General features: G+C 42.3%; 1 protein-coding gene across 1 annotated transcript in view; it reads left to right on the top strand.

Moving 5' to 3' along the window:
- Positions 1-18,948, top strand: part of CHN1 (chimerin 1) — a 122,296-nt gene that overhangs the window by 85,309 nt on the left and 18,039 nt on the right. Inside the window, exon 8 of the mRNA XM_069733182.1 lies at positions 16,020-16,097. Coding sequence (XP_069589283.1) covers positions 16,020-16,097 — 78 coding nt within the window. The remainder of the gene's footprint in view (positions 1-16,019; positions 16,098-18,948) is intronic.

The raw sequence follows: 18,948 nt of genomic DNA, 5'->3' as shown, positions 1-18,948 counted from the left end.
CTTCGCTTCTCCCAGAAGGCACCTGGAATATGCAAATTAGCCTCCTGAAGCTTGAATCCCTGGTTTGGTGATGCTTTCGAAGCAGCTGGTCCCGGCTGTACCCAACGATCTTCTAGCTTAGGGAGACTTCGCTTCTCCCAGAAGGCACCTGGAATATGCAAATTAGCCTCCTGAAGCTTGAATCCCTGGTTTGGTGATGCTTTCGAAGCAGCTGGTCCCGGCTGTACCCAACGATCTTCTAGCTTAGGGAGACTTCGCTTCTCCCAGAAGGCACCTGGAATATGCAAATTAGCCTCCTGAAGCTTGAATCCCTGGTTTGGTGATGCTTTCGAAGCAGCTGGTCCCGGCTGTACCCAACGATCTTCTAGCTTAGGGAGACTTCGCTTCTCCCAGAAGGCACCTGGAATATGCAAATTAGCCTCCTGAAGCTTGAATCCCTGGTTTGGTGATGCTTTCGAAGCAGCTGGTCCCGGCTGTACCCAACGATCTTCTAGCTTAGGGAGACTTCGCTTCTCCCAGAAGGCACCTGGAATATGCAAATTAGCCTCCTGAAGCTTGAATCCCTGGTTTGGTGATGCTTTCGAAGCAGCTGGTCCCGGCTGTACCCAACGATCTTCTAGCTTAGGGAGACTTCGCTTCTCCCAGAAGGCACCTGGAATATGCAAATTAGCCTCCTGAAGCTTGAATCCCTGGTTTGGTGATGCTTTCGAAGCAGCTGGTCCCGGCTGTACCCAACGATCTTCTAGCTTAGGGAGACTTCGCTTCTCCCAGAAGGCACCTGGAATATGCAAATTAGCCTCCTGAAGCTTGAATCCCTGGTTTGGTGATGCTTTCGAAGCAGCTGGTCCCGGCTGTACCCAACGATCTTCTAGCTTAGGGAGACTTCGCTTCTCCCAGAAGGCACCTGGAATATGCAAATTAGCCTCCTGAAGCTTGAATCCCTGGTTTGGTGATGCTTTCGAAGCAGCTGGTCCCGGCTGTACCCAACGATCTTCTAGCTTAGGGAGACTTCGCTTCTCCCAGAAGGCACCTGGAATATGCAAATTAGCCTCCTGAAGCTTGAATCCCTGGTTTGGTGATGCTTTCGAAGCAGCTGGTCCCGGCTGTACCCAACGATCTTCTAGCTTAGGGAGACTTCGCTTCTCCCAGAAGGCACCTGGAATATGCAAATTAGCCTCCTGAAGCTTGAATCCCTGGTTTGGTGATGCTTTCGAAGCAGCTGGTCCCGGCTGTACCCAACGATCTTCTAGCTTAGGGAGACTTCGCTTCTCCCAGAAGGCACCTGGAATATGCAAATTAGCCTCCTGAAGCTTGAATCCCTGGTCATCTTGCCACATGACTTGGGATAAAAGCCGAACCAGAATCTCAATTTGAAGACCCGTGTTGCGGGGTGTTGCCCCTCCTCAGTGCAAAGCATGAGATCTGATTTGGCTGTATGAGAGGCTTCTGACTGGGGTCTATGTCAGGCATGTCACTCTCCACAAGGAGAAATGTTACCACTTAGACCCTAAAATCCACTTTAGTAATCTGCGACATGACCTCCCTGTGTCAACATACCCTTACATTTGAAACCTATCATACAATGTAATGGGAATATGCAGTAAAATCTGTATGGACAGAGAAAAGGGAATATTTCCTATCACAGAGCAGATTCCTGCTACCTATTGTTTATCATTATCAGTCACTTTAGTAAAAATTGGCTAAAAAAGCATCACAAATAGAAAGTCTTGGAAAACCCTCCCTTCCCAAGGTCATAGCTTCATGTCAGATGTCTTCCTTTATGATAAGGTATTTAAATATCTATGTCCTCACTGTCTTTACATGATTGATTGCAGGAGGAAAAGTGTAATTTTCGCCAGCTTAACTCATTTTTTTTTTACATTCATTTGTTGTGTTGTGCTTTACCAGATGACTAACAAACTTTTATTTTGTACTAATTAACTTCAGAATTATAATTCATTAACACATGAAAAATAAGTTGATCACCTCTAAATTGTGGGTTTTTTTTTATTGTTGCATCAACCTTTTATAGCGTTAATATATTTGTTAGCAAGATTGTCATCATTCACATCCGTCCTTGTCCCCAACGGTTCGTATGATTTTACTTTCCCATCTCGAATACACTTGATACAATTTCATTAGACATATGTTTTTCAAAGTTTGTTCTTTGGTTTCTTCCCAAATGTTAAAATACTCAGAGGCGACACACAGGAAAATGGGGAAAATTTACAAACTACATGATTCTGTCTTTAGTTGGAGTGGAACCCAGGATTATAGTATATTATATGGAAGATGCAAAAATTGTTCATTTACAGCATTTAACAGTAACTTGTGCAGCGTGAGGAGCCCTACACTCTGCACATCTTAGAGAACCATTCACTAAATATTTTAGTTTACAGTTCATCTTTCAATTTGCGCTGTTCAACTAAATGTAGAACTTTTTTTTTTTTTCTTCTCTGCTCCTCCATTCCAGAGTTAAGCCTTCTACAGATATATTGTGGCTGCAGACTTGTGAATCCGCACAGTGCGCACTGTCAGGATTTGCTGGGAGCTGCCGGGTGTGTGACCGCTAGTATGCGATTTGCATCCATACGGTCACGTGCCGACTAGACATGTGCAGCCTTTCTCAATGCTAGTGAATTGAGTGAGTACATGTACGTCTAGTTGGAATGTGGCCGAAAGTATGCAAATCACATACTTGTTGGTCACAAGACCGCCCGCTACTGGCTCCAAAAAATCTTCACAGCAGTGATTACAGTCTTCAGCACTAAGCCCGGACAACCCCTTTAAAGCTGAAATACCCTTTATAGTTTGTCAGTGAAGACCAAGTGCACACTGCGTCAGCACATACCTGAGCAGATACCCCGTACCGTATATACTTTAACATCTCCCTAGACCTCATTCTCCATATCGAGAACATGGGGTACACTTTTTTTTTTTTTTTTTTAAACATGTCACAGGTCGCCTATCCAGACTTTGGCCACTGCTGAGCATATACTTCAAGAATGGATGCCCACAATTGTAGATGGAAAGGCTATGTACACTTAGCCTAAGATGCCCCTGGGTTAGGGTGCTATCACATTACGTTTAGGCACCCGTTGAGTGACCCTTTGGGGCTCGCATCTCAAACCCCTGAAAGGCCGCATTCAGACGTATCCTAATTTAGCTAATCTATCTGGGTATTGTAGTTCTCCCATCCCCTTTATTAATTTTGTTGCCCTCCTTTGTACTCTCTCTAGTTCCATTATATCCTTCCTGAGCACCGGTGCCCAAAACTAGACACAGTACTCCATGTGCGGTCTAACTAGGGATTTGTACAGAGGCAGTATAATGCTCTCATCATGTGTATCCAGACCTCTTTTAATGCACCCCATGATCCTGTTTGCCTTGGCAGCTGCTGCCTGGCACTGGCTGCTCCAGGTAAGTTTATCATTAACTAGGATCCCCAAGTCCTTCTCCCTGTCAGATTTACCCAGTGGTTTCCCATTCAGTGTGTAATGGTGATATTGATTCCTTCATCCCATGTGTATAACCTTACATTTATCATTGTTAAACCTCATCTGCCACCTTTCAGCCCAAGTTTCCAACTTATCCAGATCCATCTGTAGCAGAATACTATCTTCTCTTGTATTAACTGCTTTACATAGTTTTGTATCATCTGCAAATATTGATATTTTACTGTGTAAACCTTCTACCAGATCATTAATGAATATGTTGAAGAGAACAGGTCCCAATACTGACCCCTGCGGTACCCCACTGGTCACAGCGACCCAGTTAGAGACTATACCATTTATAACCACCCTCTGCTTTCTATCACTAAGCCAGTTACTAACCCATTTACACACAATTTCCCCCAGACCAAGCATTCTCATTTTGTGTACCAACCTCTTGTGCGGCACGGTATCAAAAGCTTTGGAAAAATCGAGATATACCACGTCCAATGACTCACCGTGGTCCAGCCTATAGCTTACCTCTTCATAAAAACTGATTAGATTGGTTTGACAGGAGCGATTTCTCATAAACCCATGCTGATATGGAGTTAAACAGTTATTCTCATTGAGATAATCCAGAATAACATCCCTCAGAAACCCTTCAAATATTTTACCAACAATAGAGGTTAGACTTACTGGCCTATAATTTCCAGGTTCGCTTTTAGAGCCCTTTTTGAATATTGGCACCACATTTGCTATGCGCCAATCCTGCGGAACAGACCCTGTCGCTATAGAGTCCCTAAAAATAAGAAATAATGGTTTATCTATTACATTACTTAGTTCTCTTAGTACTCGTGGGTGTAGGCCATCCGGACCCGGAGATTTATCTATTTTAATCTTATTTAGCCGGTTTCGCACCTCTTCTTGGGTTAGATTGGTGACCCTTAATATAGGGTTTTCATTGTTTCTTGGGATTTCACCTAGCATTTCATTTTCCACCGTGAATACCGTGGAGAAGAAGGTGTTTAATATGTTAGCTTTTTCCTCGTCATCTACAACCATTCTTTCCTCACTATTTTTTAAGGGGCCTACATTTTCAGTTTTTATTCTTTTACTATTGATGTAGTTGAAGAACAGTTTGGGATTTGTTTTACTCTCCTTAGCAATGTGCTTCTCTGTTTCCTTTTTGGCAGCTTTAATTAGTTTTTTAGATAAAGTATTTTTCTCCCTATAGTTTTTTAGAGCTTCAATGGTGCCATCCTGCTTTAGTAGTGCAAATGCTTTCTTTTTACTGTTAATTGCCTGTCTTACTTCTTTGTTTAGCCACATTGGGTTTTTCCTATTTCTAGTCCTTTTATTCCCACAAGGTATAAACCGCTTACACTGCCTATTTAGGATGTTCTTAAACATTTCCCATTTATTATCTGTATTCTTATTTCTGAGGATATTGTCCCAGTCTACCAGATTAAGGGCATCTCTAAGCTGGTCAAACTTTGCCTTCCTAAAGTTCAGTGTTTTTGTGACTCCCTGACAAGTCCCCCTAGTGAAAGACAGGTGAAACTGCACAATATTGTGGTCGCCATTTCCTAGATGCCCGACCACCTGCAGATTTGTTATTCTGTCAGGTCTATTAGATAGTATTAGGTCTAAAAGTGCTGCTCCTCTGGTTGGATTCTGCACCAATTGTGAAAGATAATTTTTCTTGGTTATTAGCAGAAACCTGTTGCCTTTATGGGTTTCACAGGTTTCTGTTTCCCAGTTAATATCCGGGTAGTTAAAGTCCCCCATAACCAGGACCTCATTATGGGTTGCAGCTTCATCTATCTGCTTTAGAAGTAGACTTTCCATGGTTTCTGTTATATTTGGGGGTTTGTAACAGACCCCAATGAGAATTTTGTTACCATTTTTCCCTCCATGAATTTCGACCCATATGGACTCGACATCCTCATTTCCTTCGCTAATATCCTCCCTTAAAGTGGACTTTAGACAAGACTTTACATAGAGACAAACCCCTCCTCCTCTCCGATTTTTACGATCCTTTCTAAACAGACTGTAACCCTGTAAGTTAACTGCCCAGTCATAGATTTCATCTAACCATGTCTCGGTTATTCCCACTATGTCAAAGTTACCTGTAGATATTTCTGCTTCTAGTTCTTCCATCTTGTTTGTCAGGCTTCTGGCGTTTGCGAGCATGCAGTTCAGAGGATTTTGTTTTGTTCCAATCTCCTCGCTGTGGATTGTTTTAGAAATGTTCTTACCTCCCTTCTGAGTATGTTTTCCTGGATCTTCTTTGTTCAAGTCTAATGTTTTTCTTCCCGTCCCCTCTTCTTCTAGTTTAACGCCCTCCTGATGAGTGTAGCGAGTCTTCTGGCGAATGTGTGTTTCCCAGGTATACAAGTCACTAGTTGGACCACACTTAGAATACTGTGTACAGTTCTGGTCTCCGGTGTATAAGAAAGACATAGCTGAACTAGAGCGGGTGCAGAGAAGAGCGACCAAGGTTATTAGAGGACTGGGGGGTCTGCATTACCAATATAGGTTATTACACTTGGGGCTATTTAGTTTGGAAAAACGAAGGCTGAGGGGTGATCTTATTTTAATGTATAAATATATGAGGGAACAGTACAAAGACCTTTCTGATGATCTTTTTAATCATAGACCTGAGACAGGGACAAGGGGGCATCCTCTACATCTGGAGGAAAGAAGGTTTAAGCATAATAACAGATGCAGATTCTTTACTGTAAGAGCAGTGGGACTATGGAACTCTCTGCTGTATGATGTTGTAATGAGTGATTCCCTACTAAAATTTAAGAGGGGACTGGATGCCTTTCTGGAAAAGTATAATGTTACAGGGTACATATACTAGATTCGTTGATAGGGCGTTGATCCAGGGAACTAGTCTGATTGCCGTATGTGGAGTCGGGAAGGAATTTTTTTCCCCAATGTGGAGCTTACTCTTTGCCACATGGGTTTTTTTTTGCCTTCCTCTGGATCAACATGTTAGGGCATGTTAGGTTAGACTATGGGTTGAACTAGATGGACTTGGTCTTCCTTCAACCTTAATAACTATGTTACTATGTTAATAAAGCTGCTGTCCAACAAAATAAGTTCTTCACTGTTTTTCGGATATAAATATAATATCTTCTTCCAACTTTTCAAAAGCGTTACTGATTTCACCCCCCCCCCACAGGTGGTCCCAGAAATGTAGCTTCTCATGTTGTTCCGACACTAGCAGACAGCTTTGCCACACCAATTTTTAATGATGTGATGGAGGCTAGTTATTGGGCACAGTTTAGTAGCTATGCCAGCATACTTTGCTGATTTTTGCATCATCCATGATGGAGAAGACAACAGGCTTCGTTAATGAACTGAACTAGAAAGCCAGCTCCCTTAAGACACCATGGATTTGTTAGGAACTTATGGGAAGCTAAATTTCGGGGACCTTGCAATGGAGTCTGAAATCGGGACATCATTGAAGTTTAGAAAATTGAAAGTGTGTTAATAAATGTATTTCTTTTGACAATCACTTTAAACTTGACCACTTGATTGCAGTTGACTGGTCTTTGGCGACTGGCTGATTATTATTATTATTATTATTATTATTTATTGTTATAGCGCCATTTATTCCATGGCGCTTTACATGTGAGGAGGGGTATACATAATGAAAACAAGTACAATAATTTTAAACAATACAAGTCATAACTGGTACAGGAGGAATGAGGACCCTGCCCGCGAGGGCTCACAATCTACAAGGGATGGGTGAGAATACAGTAGGTGAGGGTAGAGATGGTCATGCAGCGGTTTGGTCGATCGGTGGTAGCTGCAGGTTGTAGGCTTGTCTGATAATTTGGGATGCTGCACCAAGACAGAAGGTAGTTCTAGTTACCCAAGTTTGTAGCTGCAGAATACACGATTATAGCCATTTTGACAGAATTTTTTTTTCTTGGATTACACACAGTTTTGTGACTGTTGGGACCATTTCTATTTGAAGAATAGTATTTGGGTAGGAAAGCTCTATGGTGTCTCCAGAATTAGGGTGTGTTAGCTTTATGAAATGGTGTGGGGGAAAATGCAGTTTGGGACATCCTCGAATGTCCAGTAAATGATCACGTGTACCGTTTATAGTAGTTTGAGAACAGACTTCCTCTTCAGGGCCCGAAATCTCGCGTTCTCATTGTTTCATACACGTCCAGGCCTGGAGAATGATTTGTAACATGTTTTGAAGACCTTGCACCAGACATTAAGACGATGAAATCTTAAAGGAACTCTGATAGGAAGAAGGAACGTTGTTATTTTGGACAAGTCTGTGTTCTCTCAGTTGTTTCCCAAAGATTAGTACCATGGATATAGAGCAGGTTAGGAAGTATGACTAATCGTGTCCACAGACTCAAGAACAGACCTTGTTTCTGTCAGGAGCACGCCAAGAGATCTTATCCTTCTAACTGCTACTTGTCTGCAGCCACCTAATCTGGCCAGCGATGCAGAGGACGTCTGGAATCGCTGCTGCTGGGACGCCCATGTTTTGAGCTGTGCCATTTCCTGAAAACAAATTGACAAGGGTTTTTAATAATTGAGTTTTTTTTTAGTTTTTACCACTTAATTGATTGGCAGTGTCGGTCAACTATTTGGAAGAATGCATTTATAAATGCTGAGGAAAAAAAGGCAAAAATATTAGTTTAACCTTATTTTTCTGTTGTACATTTCCCCCCCCCCCCCATAAATGAACTCTGCACCTCCAAATTTATGATGATCAAAAGTTTTATTTATATAGCTAATCCACGTATGACGATGTGATGTTTTGGCCAGCATAGACCTTTGATTGCCGTTGGGGAGGGACAATTAGATGTAAAAAGGAAATGTAATGCTCTGGTGTAACTGCTGCCGCCAGTGCGAATGATGTAAAGAATTTATTTTTCTGATGTACCCACACCGAGCACACACCTGCCATCCGCTTCACAACATTGTTATAGATTTACAATAGATTATTATTTATAAAAGATAGTAGATGAGAATCTACAAGACTGTTAGAAAAAACGTGCCATGCCCCAAATCAGCACTGTGATATGTAAAAGTACAGCAGAGGTTGTAACAAAAATGGTCTATGGCTTCCGGTTCTCTTCTAGCCACACTTTTTGGCTCTCTCCTAGCCACACTTTCTGGGCTCTCTCCTAGCCACACTTTTTGGCTCTCTCCTAGCCACACTTTCTGGGCTCTCTCCTAGCCACACTTTCTGGGCTCTCTCCTAGCCACACTTTCTGGGCTCTCTCCTAGCCACACTTTCCAGCTCTCTCCTAGCCACACTTTCCAGCTCTCTCCTAGCCACACTTTCCAGCTCTCTCCCAGGCACACTTTCTGGGCTCTCTCCTAGCCACACTTTTTGGCTCTCTCCTAGCCACACTTTCTGGGCTCTCTCCTAGCCACACTTTCCGGGCTCTCTCCTAGCCACACTTTCTGGGCTCTCTCCTAGCCACACTTACTGGGCTCTATGCTAGCCACACTTTCCAGCTCTCTCCTAGCCACACTTTCCAGCTCTCTCCCAGGCACACTTTCTGGGCTCTCTCCTAGCCACACTTTCTGGGCTCTCTCCTAGCCACACTTTCTGGGCTCTCTCCTAGCCACACTTTCTGGGCTCTCTCCTAGCCACACTTTCTGGGCTCTCTCCTAGCCACACTTTCTGGGCTCTTTCCTAGGCACACTTTTTTTGGCTCTCTCCTAGCCACACTTTTTGGCTCTCTCGTAGCCACGCTTTTTGGCTCTCTCGTAGCCACGCTTTTTGGCTCTCTCCTAGCCACACTTCTTGGCTCTCTCCTAGCCACGCTTTTTGGCTCTCTCCTAGCCACGCTTTTTGGGCTCTCTCCTAGCCACACTTTCAGGGCTCTCTCCTAGCCACACTTTCTGGGCTCTCTCCTAGCCACACTTTCTGGGCTCTCTCCTAGCCACACTTTCCAGCTCTCTCCTAGCCACACTTTCCAGCTCTCTCCTAGCCACACTTTCCAGCTCTCTCCCAGGCACACTTTCTGGGCTCTCTCCTAGCCACACTTTCTGGGCTCTCTCCTAGCCACACTTTCTGGGCTCTCTCCTAGCCACACTTTCTGGGCTCTCTCCTAGCCACACTTTCTGGGCTCTCTCCTAGCCACACTTTCTGGGCTCTCTCCTAGCCACGCTTTTTGGGCTCTCTCCTAGCCACACTTTCTGGGCTCTCTCCTAGCCACACTTTCTGGGCTCTCTCCTAGCCACACTTTCTGGGCTCTCTCCTAGCCACACTTTCCAGCTCTCTCCTAGCCACACTTTCCAGCTCTCTCCTAGCCACGCTTCTTGGCTCTCTCCTAGCCACGCTTTTTGGCTCTCTCCTAGCCACGCTTTCTGGCTCTCTCCTAGCCACGCTTTTTGGTTCTCTCCTAGCCACACTTTTTGGCTCTCTCCTAGCCACACTTTCTGGCTCTCTCCTAGCCACACTTTCTGGCTCTCTCCTAGCCACACTTTTTGGCTCTCTCCTAGCCACACTTTCTGGCTCTCTCCTAGCCACACTTTTTGGTTCTCTCCTAGCCACACTTTTTGGCTCTCTCCTAGCCACACTTTTTTGGCTCTCTCCTATTAGCCCCTCTTTCCCCATCTTATGTCTCATGCGTATTGCAGATTAGTGGGTTATGAAACGTACACAAATCCTGCGAATTTTGGTCTGAATATTTAAAAAAAAAATTCTCCATGGGACTGATGAAAGTGACTGAGGGCTGTGTGTTCCCTGCTATGTCCAGCAGTCCTGCCGCCATGAATGCTGCATTTCAGAGCCCTATTCTTGGGATTGTTTCCTTATGCTGTGGATAAATGGGTTATGATGGGTTATGCCCAACTCGGTAAATTAAGTAGCGTAACCTATTTTATTAGTGCAGATTTGCTTCAGTGAACTTGCCTTTAGGTATCCTGACGTATTATGGCTCCATCAATACACCACATTACAGACTGTACTCTGTATGGCTCTGATATTATAAGGAGTCCTAATAAAAAAATATTGTGGCGTGCTCCATTGGATTCATAGAATTAATGCTTCTGGAGGGAAAAGCATGGTTCCATATTGCAGGAAGTCTATGACTCTGTGCAGCCTCCCTGCACCTCTGTAATGTGTGCATGATACAGAATAGACGTTACTGGCATCACTGGGTGTATTTTTCTTTTGTAACGCCATGTTCACACATTCAGTATTTGTAAGCCAAAACCAGGAGAGGAACAATCAGAGGAAAAGTATAATAGAAGCATATGCACCACTTCTGCATTTACCACCCACTCCTGGTTTTGGCTACGAATACTGATGTAAAATACTGACCAAACACTGAATACTGTGAACGTGGCCTAATGTTAATTCTCCCACAAACCTAAATAAATCACAGGCTACAGATCGGTGGACTTCAGTACATAGCATACTAATTTCCCATGTACATGTATTATTGCTGTATGTAGAGCATCCTTGTATGGCGGTGGTGCCTACACCTCTTCATGTTTCACTTCCCTAATTACTGCCCCCATGGGACTTATTATAGATTTTCATGGAGTAATAATCGCACTCATTTCCATTTTCTCCTCTACAAAGTGAAAATTGCCTCCCCCGGAGCTCTGTAGACTTTTATTAACCATATTGTCTGCTTTTCGTCTGTTATGGAGAGAGCTCTTTGTTTGCCATAGATTGTTTTTTTTTGTGGGGGTTTGTTTATTATCTTTTTAATATGTTCTTATACTTTGGAATACTAGTCTTTGTATTGGATGGTTTATTGCATTATATTAAAAGCTCACAAATATGTCTATTTTCCAAAATCAGTGATAAGCAGTATTCACATATGATCATATTTTTTTTTTGTTGCAGAAATCTTAAAGCCACATCCTTTTGCTACTTTTTAGGAATGTTTGTGTATTCGGGAGCTTGTTTATTAAAGTTGACCGGAAATTGGACATGTTGCTCACAACAGCCAATCATAGTGTAGCTTTTGCTGTTCCTGATCCCATGTTAATAATGCATAGTATGTCTATTAGTGATGAGCGAGCGTGCTGGGATAAGGTGTTATCTGAGCATGCTTGGGTGCTAACCGAGTGTCTTCGGTGTGCCTGAAAAATGTGTTTGAGTTCCCGCGGCTACATGTCTCACAATACATACAGGGATTGCACAACAGGACCCATTTCTCTTATTAAGCCTTTTTGTACTCTTGACACTGTTTTTAATTTTAGATTAAAAGTTATGTTTTAAATCTTTTTTTCTTAGTGCCGGAGCCCAGTTCTATTGGTCTCTGCTCATTCATTGAGAAGGAATAGACAAATGGGACACTCACCCCACCCCGCCCAACCACTTATCTTGTCACATGTAATTCCTGTGATGTCATCTGGCCATTGAAGGACCCTAAGGCTTGACCGCTGCAGGCAATCACTGAGCTCAGCACCTGTGCTGACGCAGATAGCACCATCTGCTGAGCTAAGTGATTGGCTAAAGGCTTGACGTGCATTGTAGCTGCGATGTCACCGTTGCAGCGAGCAAAATGAAGACTGGAGCTGCGGCAGAGAGGCAGAGCTGGACCCGGAGAAAGTAACCGCTCATTTCATCATTTTAATTAAGTGCTAGTCATTAGAGCAAATACATTGGGAACCTCTTTTAAGACACACTTAGGTTTGTGCTGACAACTACCTGTGTGTTATTAGTACACAGTTAATGTACTGCTATGTAGGTGTCGAAATATAGAAAAGATAAGATATGAATGTTCCAAATATTCTGGTCCTCAAGGCTAAAAGTTGTAGTGTAAGGCTACTTTCACACTAGCGTTTTCTGCAATCCGTCACAATGCGTCGTTTTGCAGAAAAAAACGCATCCTGCAAAAGTGCTTGCAGGATGCGTTTTTTCCCCATAGACTTGCATTGACGACGCATTTGCGACGGATTGCCACACGTCGCATCCGTCGAGCAACGGATGCGTCGTGCTTTTGCGGACCGTCGGGAGCAAAAAACGCTACGTGTAACGTTTTTTGCTCCTGACCGACCGCTTTTTCCGACCGCGCATGCGCGGCCGGAACTCCGCCCCCGCCTCCCCGCACCTTACAATGGGGCAGCGGATGCGCCGGAGAAATGCATCCGCTGCCTCCATTGTGCAGTACGTTAAACGCTAGCGTCGGAATCTCTCCCCGACGCATTGCAACGGGGAGATTCCGACGCTAGTGTGAAAGTAGCCTAAGAGTGTACCTACTGTTCTTACACGGGCTTTGTTTTCTAAGATCGTGTTGGCACTGCCAAACTTTCAAGCTGATTTTGTCACATATACAGCTCTGGCAAAAATGAAGAGACCACTGCAAAATGTTCAGTTTGTCTGATTTTTCTCTTTATAGGTATATTTTTGAGTAAAATGTAAATTGTTCTTTTAGTCTATAAACTTCTGACATGTCTCCGAAGTTCCAAGCAATAAATTTTGTATTTATTTTCTGACAAAGAAAAATGGTTACAAAAAAGCCCAGTGCTTTCAGACCTCAAATAATGCAAAGAAAACAAGTTTATAATCATTTAGAAACCACAATACTAATGTTTTAACTCAGGAAGAGATCAGAAATCAATATTTTGTGGAATAACCATGATTTGTAATCACAGCTTTCATGCGTCTTGGCATGCTTTCCTCCAGTATTTCACACTGCTCCTGGGCAAAAATGTAAGCAGTTCTCCTTTGTTTGATGGCTTGTGACTTTCCTTCATCCTCTTGATTACATTCCAGGAGTTTTCAATGGGGTTCAGGTCTGGAGATTGGGCTGCCCATGACAGGGTTTCTTAATTTTTGCCAGCGCTGTATGATCAGTAAGTTTTCCTGCACGAGTGTTTAACCCCTTAATGACCGCCAATACGTCTTTTAACTGACCTGAGATATAAGAGAATAGCCTCCCCATACAGATGACAATCCAGCATCTGTCAGTTGTACACTATAGCTGACAACTTGCTGTACCAGCCACGATCAGTATTTGCACCATCTAAATCTGTTTAACCCCTTAGATGCTGCTGTCAATAGTGACTACATCATTATAAATGGTTAACAGAGTGTGGGGGCTTCTTCTTTGTCACAATTGGTGCCCTCAGATCATGATTTTGTTGTCCTGATGTTTGCCATGGCAATTCATGACCAAATAGTGGCCTTAGAGTCTGAAGGCTGTAGTAATCTGTTTAGAAGTTAGAGACATTTAGGTGGTAAAAATACACATTTTCATTTCTGTCATACCACTTTGCATTAATTCCTGTAAAGCACCTGAAGGGTTAATAAACTACCTGACAGCAGTTTTCAATATGTTTAGGGGTGCTGTTTTTAAAATGGTATCACGTTTGTGGGTTTCCCAATATATGGGACCCCTAAAGTCACTTCAAACATGGATAAGTCCCTAAAAAAATAAATTTTGTAAATTTCTTTGAAAAAATGAAAAATTGCTGCTACATTTTTAAACCTCCTAAAATGCTAACAAAATAAAATAACATTTTACAAATGGTGCTGATGTAAAGCAGACATGTGGGAAATGTTATTTATTAATGGTTTGCTGTTGTATGACTATCTGGATTAAAGGGATAATCATTCAAATTTAGAAAATTGCTAATTTTTTAACATTTTTCTCAAATTTTTGATATTTTTTATAAATAAACACAAAAAATGTTGAACAAAATTTACCATTATCATAAAGTATAATGTGTCACGAAAAAACAATCTCAAAATCACTGGGATTTGTTGAAGCGTTGCAGAGTTATTACCACATAAAGTGACACTGGTCAGATTTCAAAAATTTGGCTCGGTCACTAAGGGGTTAAAATCCGCTTCATGAAAGAAGAAGGTTTACCTGTCCCAAGGTCCGGTCAAGAACTGCCATGTTGTCACCCATGGATTAGTCTCTTATGCAGGCTGATCTGGGCAGAAATCTGACGTTTAGCCTTTTTAATCAGTTTCTCAATTTTTCAGCCTGAAAAATCTGTCATGTGAACATGCGCTACGGAAAAAGACCTGTTTGTGTTATCGTATTCTTTAAATAATGTCCTGTGATAGATATTTTCATTCCGCTTAACTTATAGATTCATTTCTAGGAATATTTTAGGAGAAAAGTTTTTAGTGTTTTTCTCATTTCACTTATATAGCATGATTAAGTCCACAGCACTTTACAGACATTATCATCACTGTCCCCATTGGGGCTCACAATCTCCATTCCCTATCAGTCTTTAGAGTCTGGGAGGAAACCCACGCAAAGATGGAGAGAACATACAAACTCCTTGCAGATATTGGTACTTGGCGGGATTTGAACCCAGGACCCCAGCTCTGCAGAGCAACAGTCTTAACCACTGAGACACCGTGTTATGTTTTTTTATGATACTTTGGACCCTGCAGAATCATCTTTCCCCATTTTAGACACAGTGCACAGAGCGTATACTGATACTGTGTGTATATATATATATATATATATGTATATATATATATATAATATTTTTTTTTTTTTTTTACTTCTATTGTATCAGATAATCTTGAGTGCAGACTTGTTACGCTTTAAATAGTAACCTATTGCATGTGTTGTCAGGGGTCGGAGCCATAGGTTATCTCTCTGTGTTTTCTTTACCCAGAATAAGTCCTTTTTTTGGGAATTTCCATGATTGTGAATAGCATTGATTGAGAGCAGCAGAACATACAATGCAAGAACCTATTACTCACCCATTGCTCACTACCATCCCTGCTACTTGTTCTCCGTGTCTGCCGTCTTAACCTCTTCATTGGCGGACGTTTCCTGCAATCCATATTTTTCTCACATTTTTCCATTGCTTCAGCTCTCTTTTGGTTAAGTAATCAAAAAAAGAAAAAAAAAGTCTTGCGTAGGGGGAAACCGGGGGTGGGATTCTGAGTAGATGAATACATAAGGACTGCGGCTCGGTCTCATTGGTTAGAGATCCTCTTATTGTGGTCTGTGTGAGCAGCGTGACTACTGAGCCCATCTCCCTCCTCATTCACTAAGCCGATATCTCCAGACTCCAGAGCATCCTCCTGAGCTGCACTTCTAATTCACCGCCTGGGCTTTTCATGCCATATGGACATTGTGGTTTTTACATGGTTTTTTTTTTTTTTTTTTCTTGCATCTGGTCCTGTAAATGGAAGCAAAGCGACTTTGGCATCTCTTAAGCGCACAGTTCCTACACTCCTGGTTCCCTAATAAGCTCCTGTCTCTGGATCTCCAGCTAAAACCCCAGAGAAGAACCCACCTGCCCTGACCGTCTGACAAAGCCCATGTGCGAGATGTGTTCTTAGACGCTCCGGTGTTTTTTTATTATTTATTTTGGGGCATTTTGATGTTTTTTTTTAGCATTTTTCTATTTATTTTACTAATACAGGAAATAAGTTTTTGTCTCTTTTTTTTTTTTTTTTAAATCCTACATTATATCAAAATGCCATCTAAAGAGTCACAATCCCATCTAAAATATGTCAAATCTAGCTGGAATCCCAGAAAACACGAGAGCCAGCAGCAGGATCTGTTGACAGCGGCGCTGGGCATGAAGCTGAACTCTCGGAAGTCTTCAGCTACTTTGTGGCAACCTCTGAAACTGTTTGCTTATTCACAGCTAACGTCCCTGGTAAGAAGAGCGACACTGAAGGAAAACGAACAGGTTCCCAAGTATGAGAAAGTCCACAATTTTAAGGTAAGATCTCTCTGCCTGTTGGCCATAGCTTTTCATTGCTGTTTTTTTTTTTTTTAATTATTATTATTATTACTATTATTATTATTTTTGATTATTGAAGATTAACTTGTCACTTTATCCTATACATCACCTTATTTTGAGCAGTTGTCATTTTTTATTTATTTTTTTTAATCCTCATCTTTTACATTGGAAGACTTGTACCACAGTGCAAAAATGTCAACGGTACGCATATATATCTGCAAACATCATGTAAACCACCTCTCTTGTGTTTGATAGGATGCAGCCCCTGAAAAAGAAAACGCAGGACCTGACCTAGTCTGTATCACTGGGAAACTTGTATTTGCAAGTGCCTGTTAAAGGGGACCTCCTCCATGGCCCAATGCATTTACCATCATCATGGGGCCTTTTATATTTCATTTAATGATATTCTTTGTTATCTTCTCCTGCTGTTGAACCTACTGTATTGTCGTAAGGCTGTGCGCACACATTATTTGCCGCAGATGTGTTGCAGAAAAAACGCTTTTTTGCAACCTTTATTCTCGCTTTTTTTTTTTTTTCTTTTTCACCTTTAAATGGGTGACAAATGCTGAAAGAATTGATTTGCTGCAAATTTGAAAAAAAAGTTAAAATTTGCAAGGAAAAAAATAAATGCATTTCAGAAATCTCATTCACATAGCGTTAGCTGATATTGTAAATCGCTGAATTTTTCATTTTCTTGTGGCAAAAACGGAGCGTGTGAACAATCCCTAAGGCTGCTTTCACACATCAGGTTTTTTGTTTCAGGCTAAATCCGGCTCTCGGGAGAAAAACCGGAACCGGAAAAAAGGGAAAAAATAAAAACCGGAGCCGGTTTTTCCCCCATTGATTTGTATTAGCGCCGGATGGCCCAGCGTTCCTTCCGGTTTGATGCCGGATCCGGCGTACACTCGATTCCGATGTCTGGAAAAAATGTCTACTGTAACGTTTTTTGTCTCCGTCGAAAAAGCCTGAAGCGCCTGATCTGGTGCTTCCGGCTGTTTGCTAGAATGGAAGCCTATGGGAGCCGGAAGGTGCCGGATCCAAAAAAAGGCAGATCCGGCGGCCTGATCCGGTTTTTTAAACTGAGCATGCTCCATTTTTTTTTTTTATCCAATAATCTAGATAGGCTAGCCGGATCCGCCAAAAAACCGGATCTGTCGCATCCGTTTTTCACAATCTGCGCCGGATCCAGTTTTTCCAACATTCGCCGGATTTAGCCTGAAACAAAAAACCTGATGTGTGAAAGTAGCCTAAGAGTTATGGTAATGCAGCGCAAAAGTTAGATTAGTTCAACTCTACACGTGTAAATGAAGATGGCGCCCCTTAGCAAAACTAATGGGAACTAATTTCATAAAATCTTCCATATATCGGAGTCTAAAACTACCCAAAAAGGTGCCAATAGGATCGCTGTAGCCGCAGTGACTACTTGATTGTCTGAGCCTTTATAGGTGACATGCGGCTCTTTAATAGGAACAAACATGTACATAGTCATTGACTTTATGGTCATTATCGGCCATGTTATCACCAGGCCTAAGTGATGGGGATATGATGGTGTTTGCAGACCCTCGGCCTTCTGTAGACATGCCATATAAATGCATTGATATATAGGTGAACCTTTATAAGGTCCAGTCAATATTGGCTCCTGCTGTAATTGCCAATTATCCTCGTATAGAATCATTATTTTATTTATTTTTTCCGGAATTAATGATCTTTTTGAGCCATTTTTCCCCCTTCTAAGCCTAGAATCCGTCATTAGAAGAAACATATGCTCCTCCACGCAGATCAGCCAGATGGTCGGGAGCGCTTGTCTGGCTTTTCTCCGGGATTAATGAAGTGTCCTCACTCGCCTACAAGTGTCTATTGAATGCATTGACCCTGGCACATACTGTCTGCAGTGTCATGTAAATGATATTTTCTGCCCATTTTTACAATGACGTTCTCACATTTTAATTTGCCCTGACATAATCTCAGACTGTACGGCCTATGAATAAATATGCAAATCTGTCCGTGCGTGCATGCCAGCGACAGATTGGGGGGCTTCTTTGTCCATCGTACAGTAGATGGGCCACAACATCTCCTCTTAATTAAAAAAAAAAATGCGGACACAGCTGCCATTGTGCGGAGCATTGGATTCCCCCTGGAGCCTGATACGTGATGGTTCAGCTATTATTATCCCTTTTTATGATTCGTTGGACAATGACAATCATTACATAGAGTTCTGCACATTTTTCGATCTTCTACTTTTGGTGCTGGTCGTTTTTTGGTTTTAATTATCCTCCCTGCTGATCTCTGGTTTAGGATGTGGGTAACGCTTGTCCAGATGGCCACTTCTTTGCATTGGGTGCCACAAGGAAATCAATGCATTGAAATGATGGACAATATGGGCTGCACCTTGGAAAGTACAGAAGGGGCGACGATAACAATGCCCACATCAGGCCCTGTGCAGATGGAGAATATTTTTATGGGAGAGTCGGTGCCATTCAGCATCTGTGGAGACCAGCGGGCACTTCAGTCTTATGGCTCAGTGACTTGAGATCTCCTCTTCTATCCAATCGAAAAATCCAATTTTTACTTAATTACTCCTTAGAAGCCAAAATATCATAGATTGATAAACCATAAAAAAATGAGTGGCCTGTACTGCGCCTCTGTATGCTTCCAGCTTTATATGGAAAAATGTGCCATCATGTGCCACGTGACTGATATTCTTCCATAAAGGCATTTTTGTGATCATAATTCTACAGTATGGTTCCCTATGTGGTCCAATGAGTCTCTGCTGCTCCACGGACCAGTCCTGCTCAGTGCAATGTGCACAAAGCCTTAGGCTATGTTCACA

This window comes from Ranitomeya imitator, chromosome 7 (genome assembly GCF_032444005.1).
Source record: "Ranitomeya imitator isolate aRanImi1 chromosome 7, aRanImi1.pri, whole genome shotgun sequence".
NCBI classification, from domain to species: Eukaryota; Metazoa; Chordata; class Amphibia; order Anura; family Dendrobatidae; genus Ranitomeya; species Ranitomeya imitator.
This window is presented reverse-complemented; position numbering and strand designations above follow the sequence as displayed.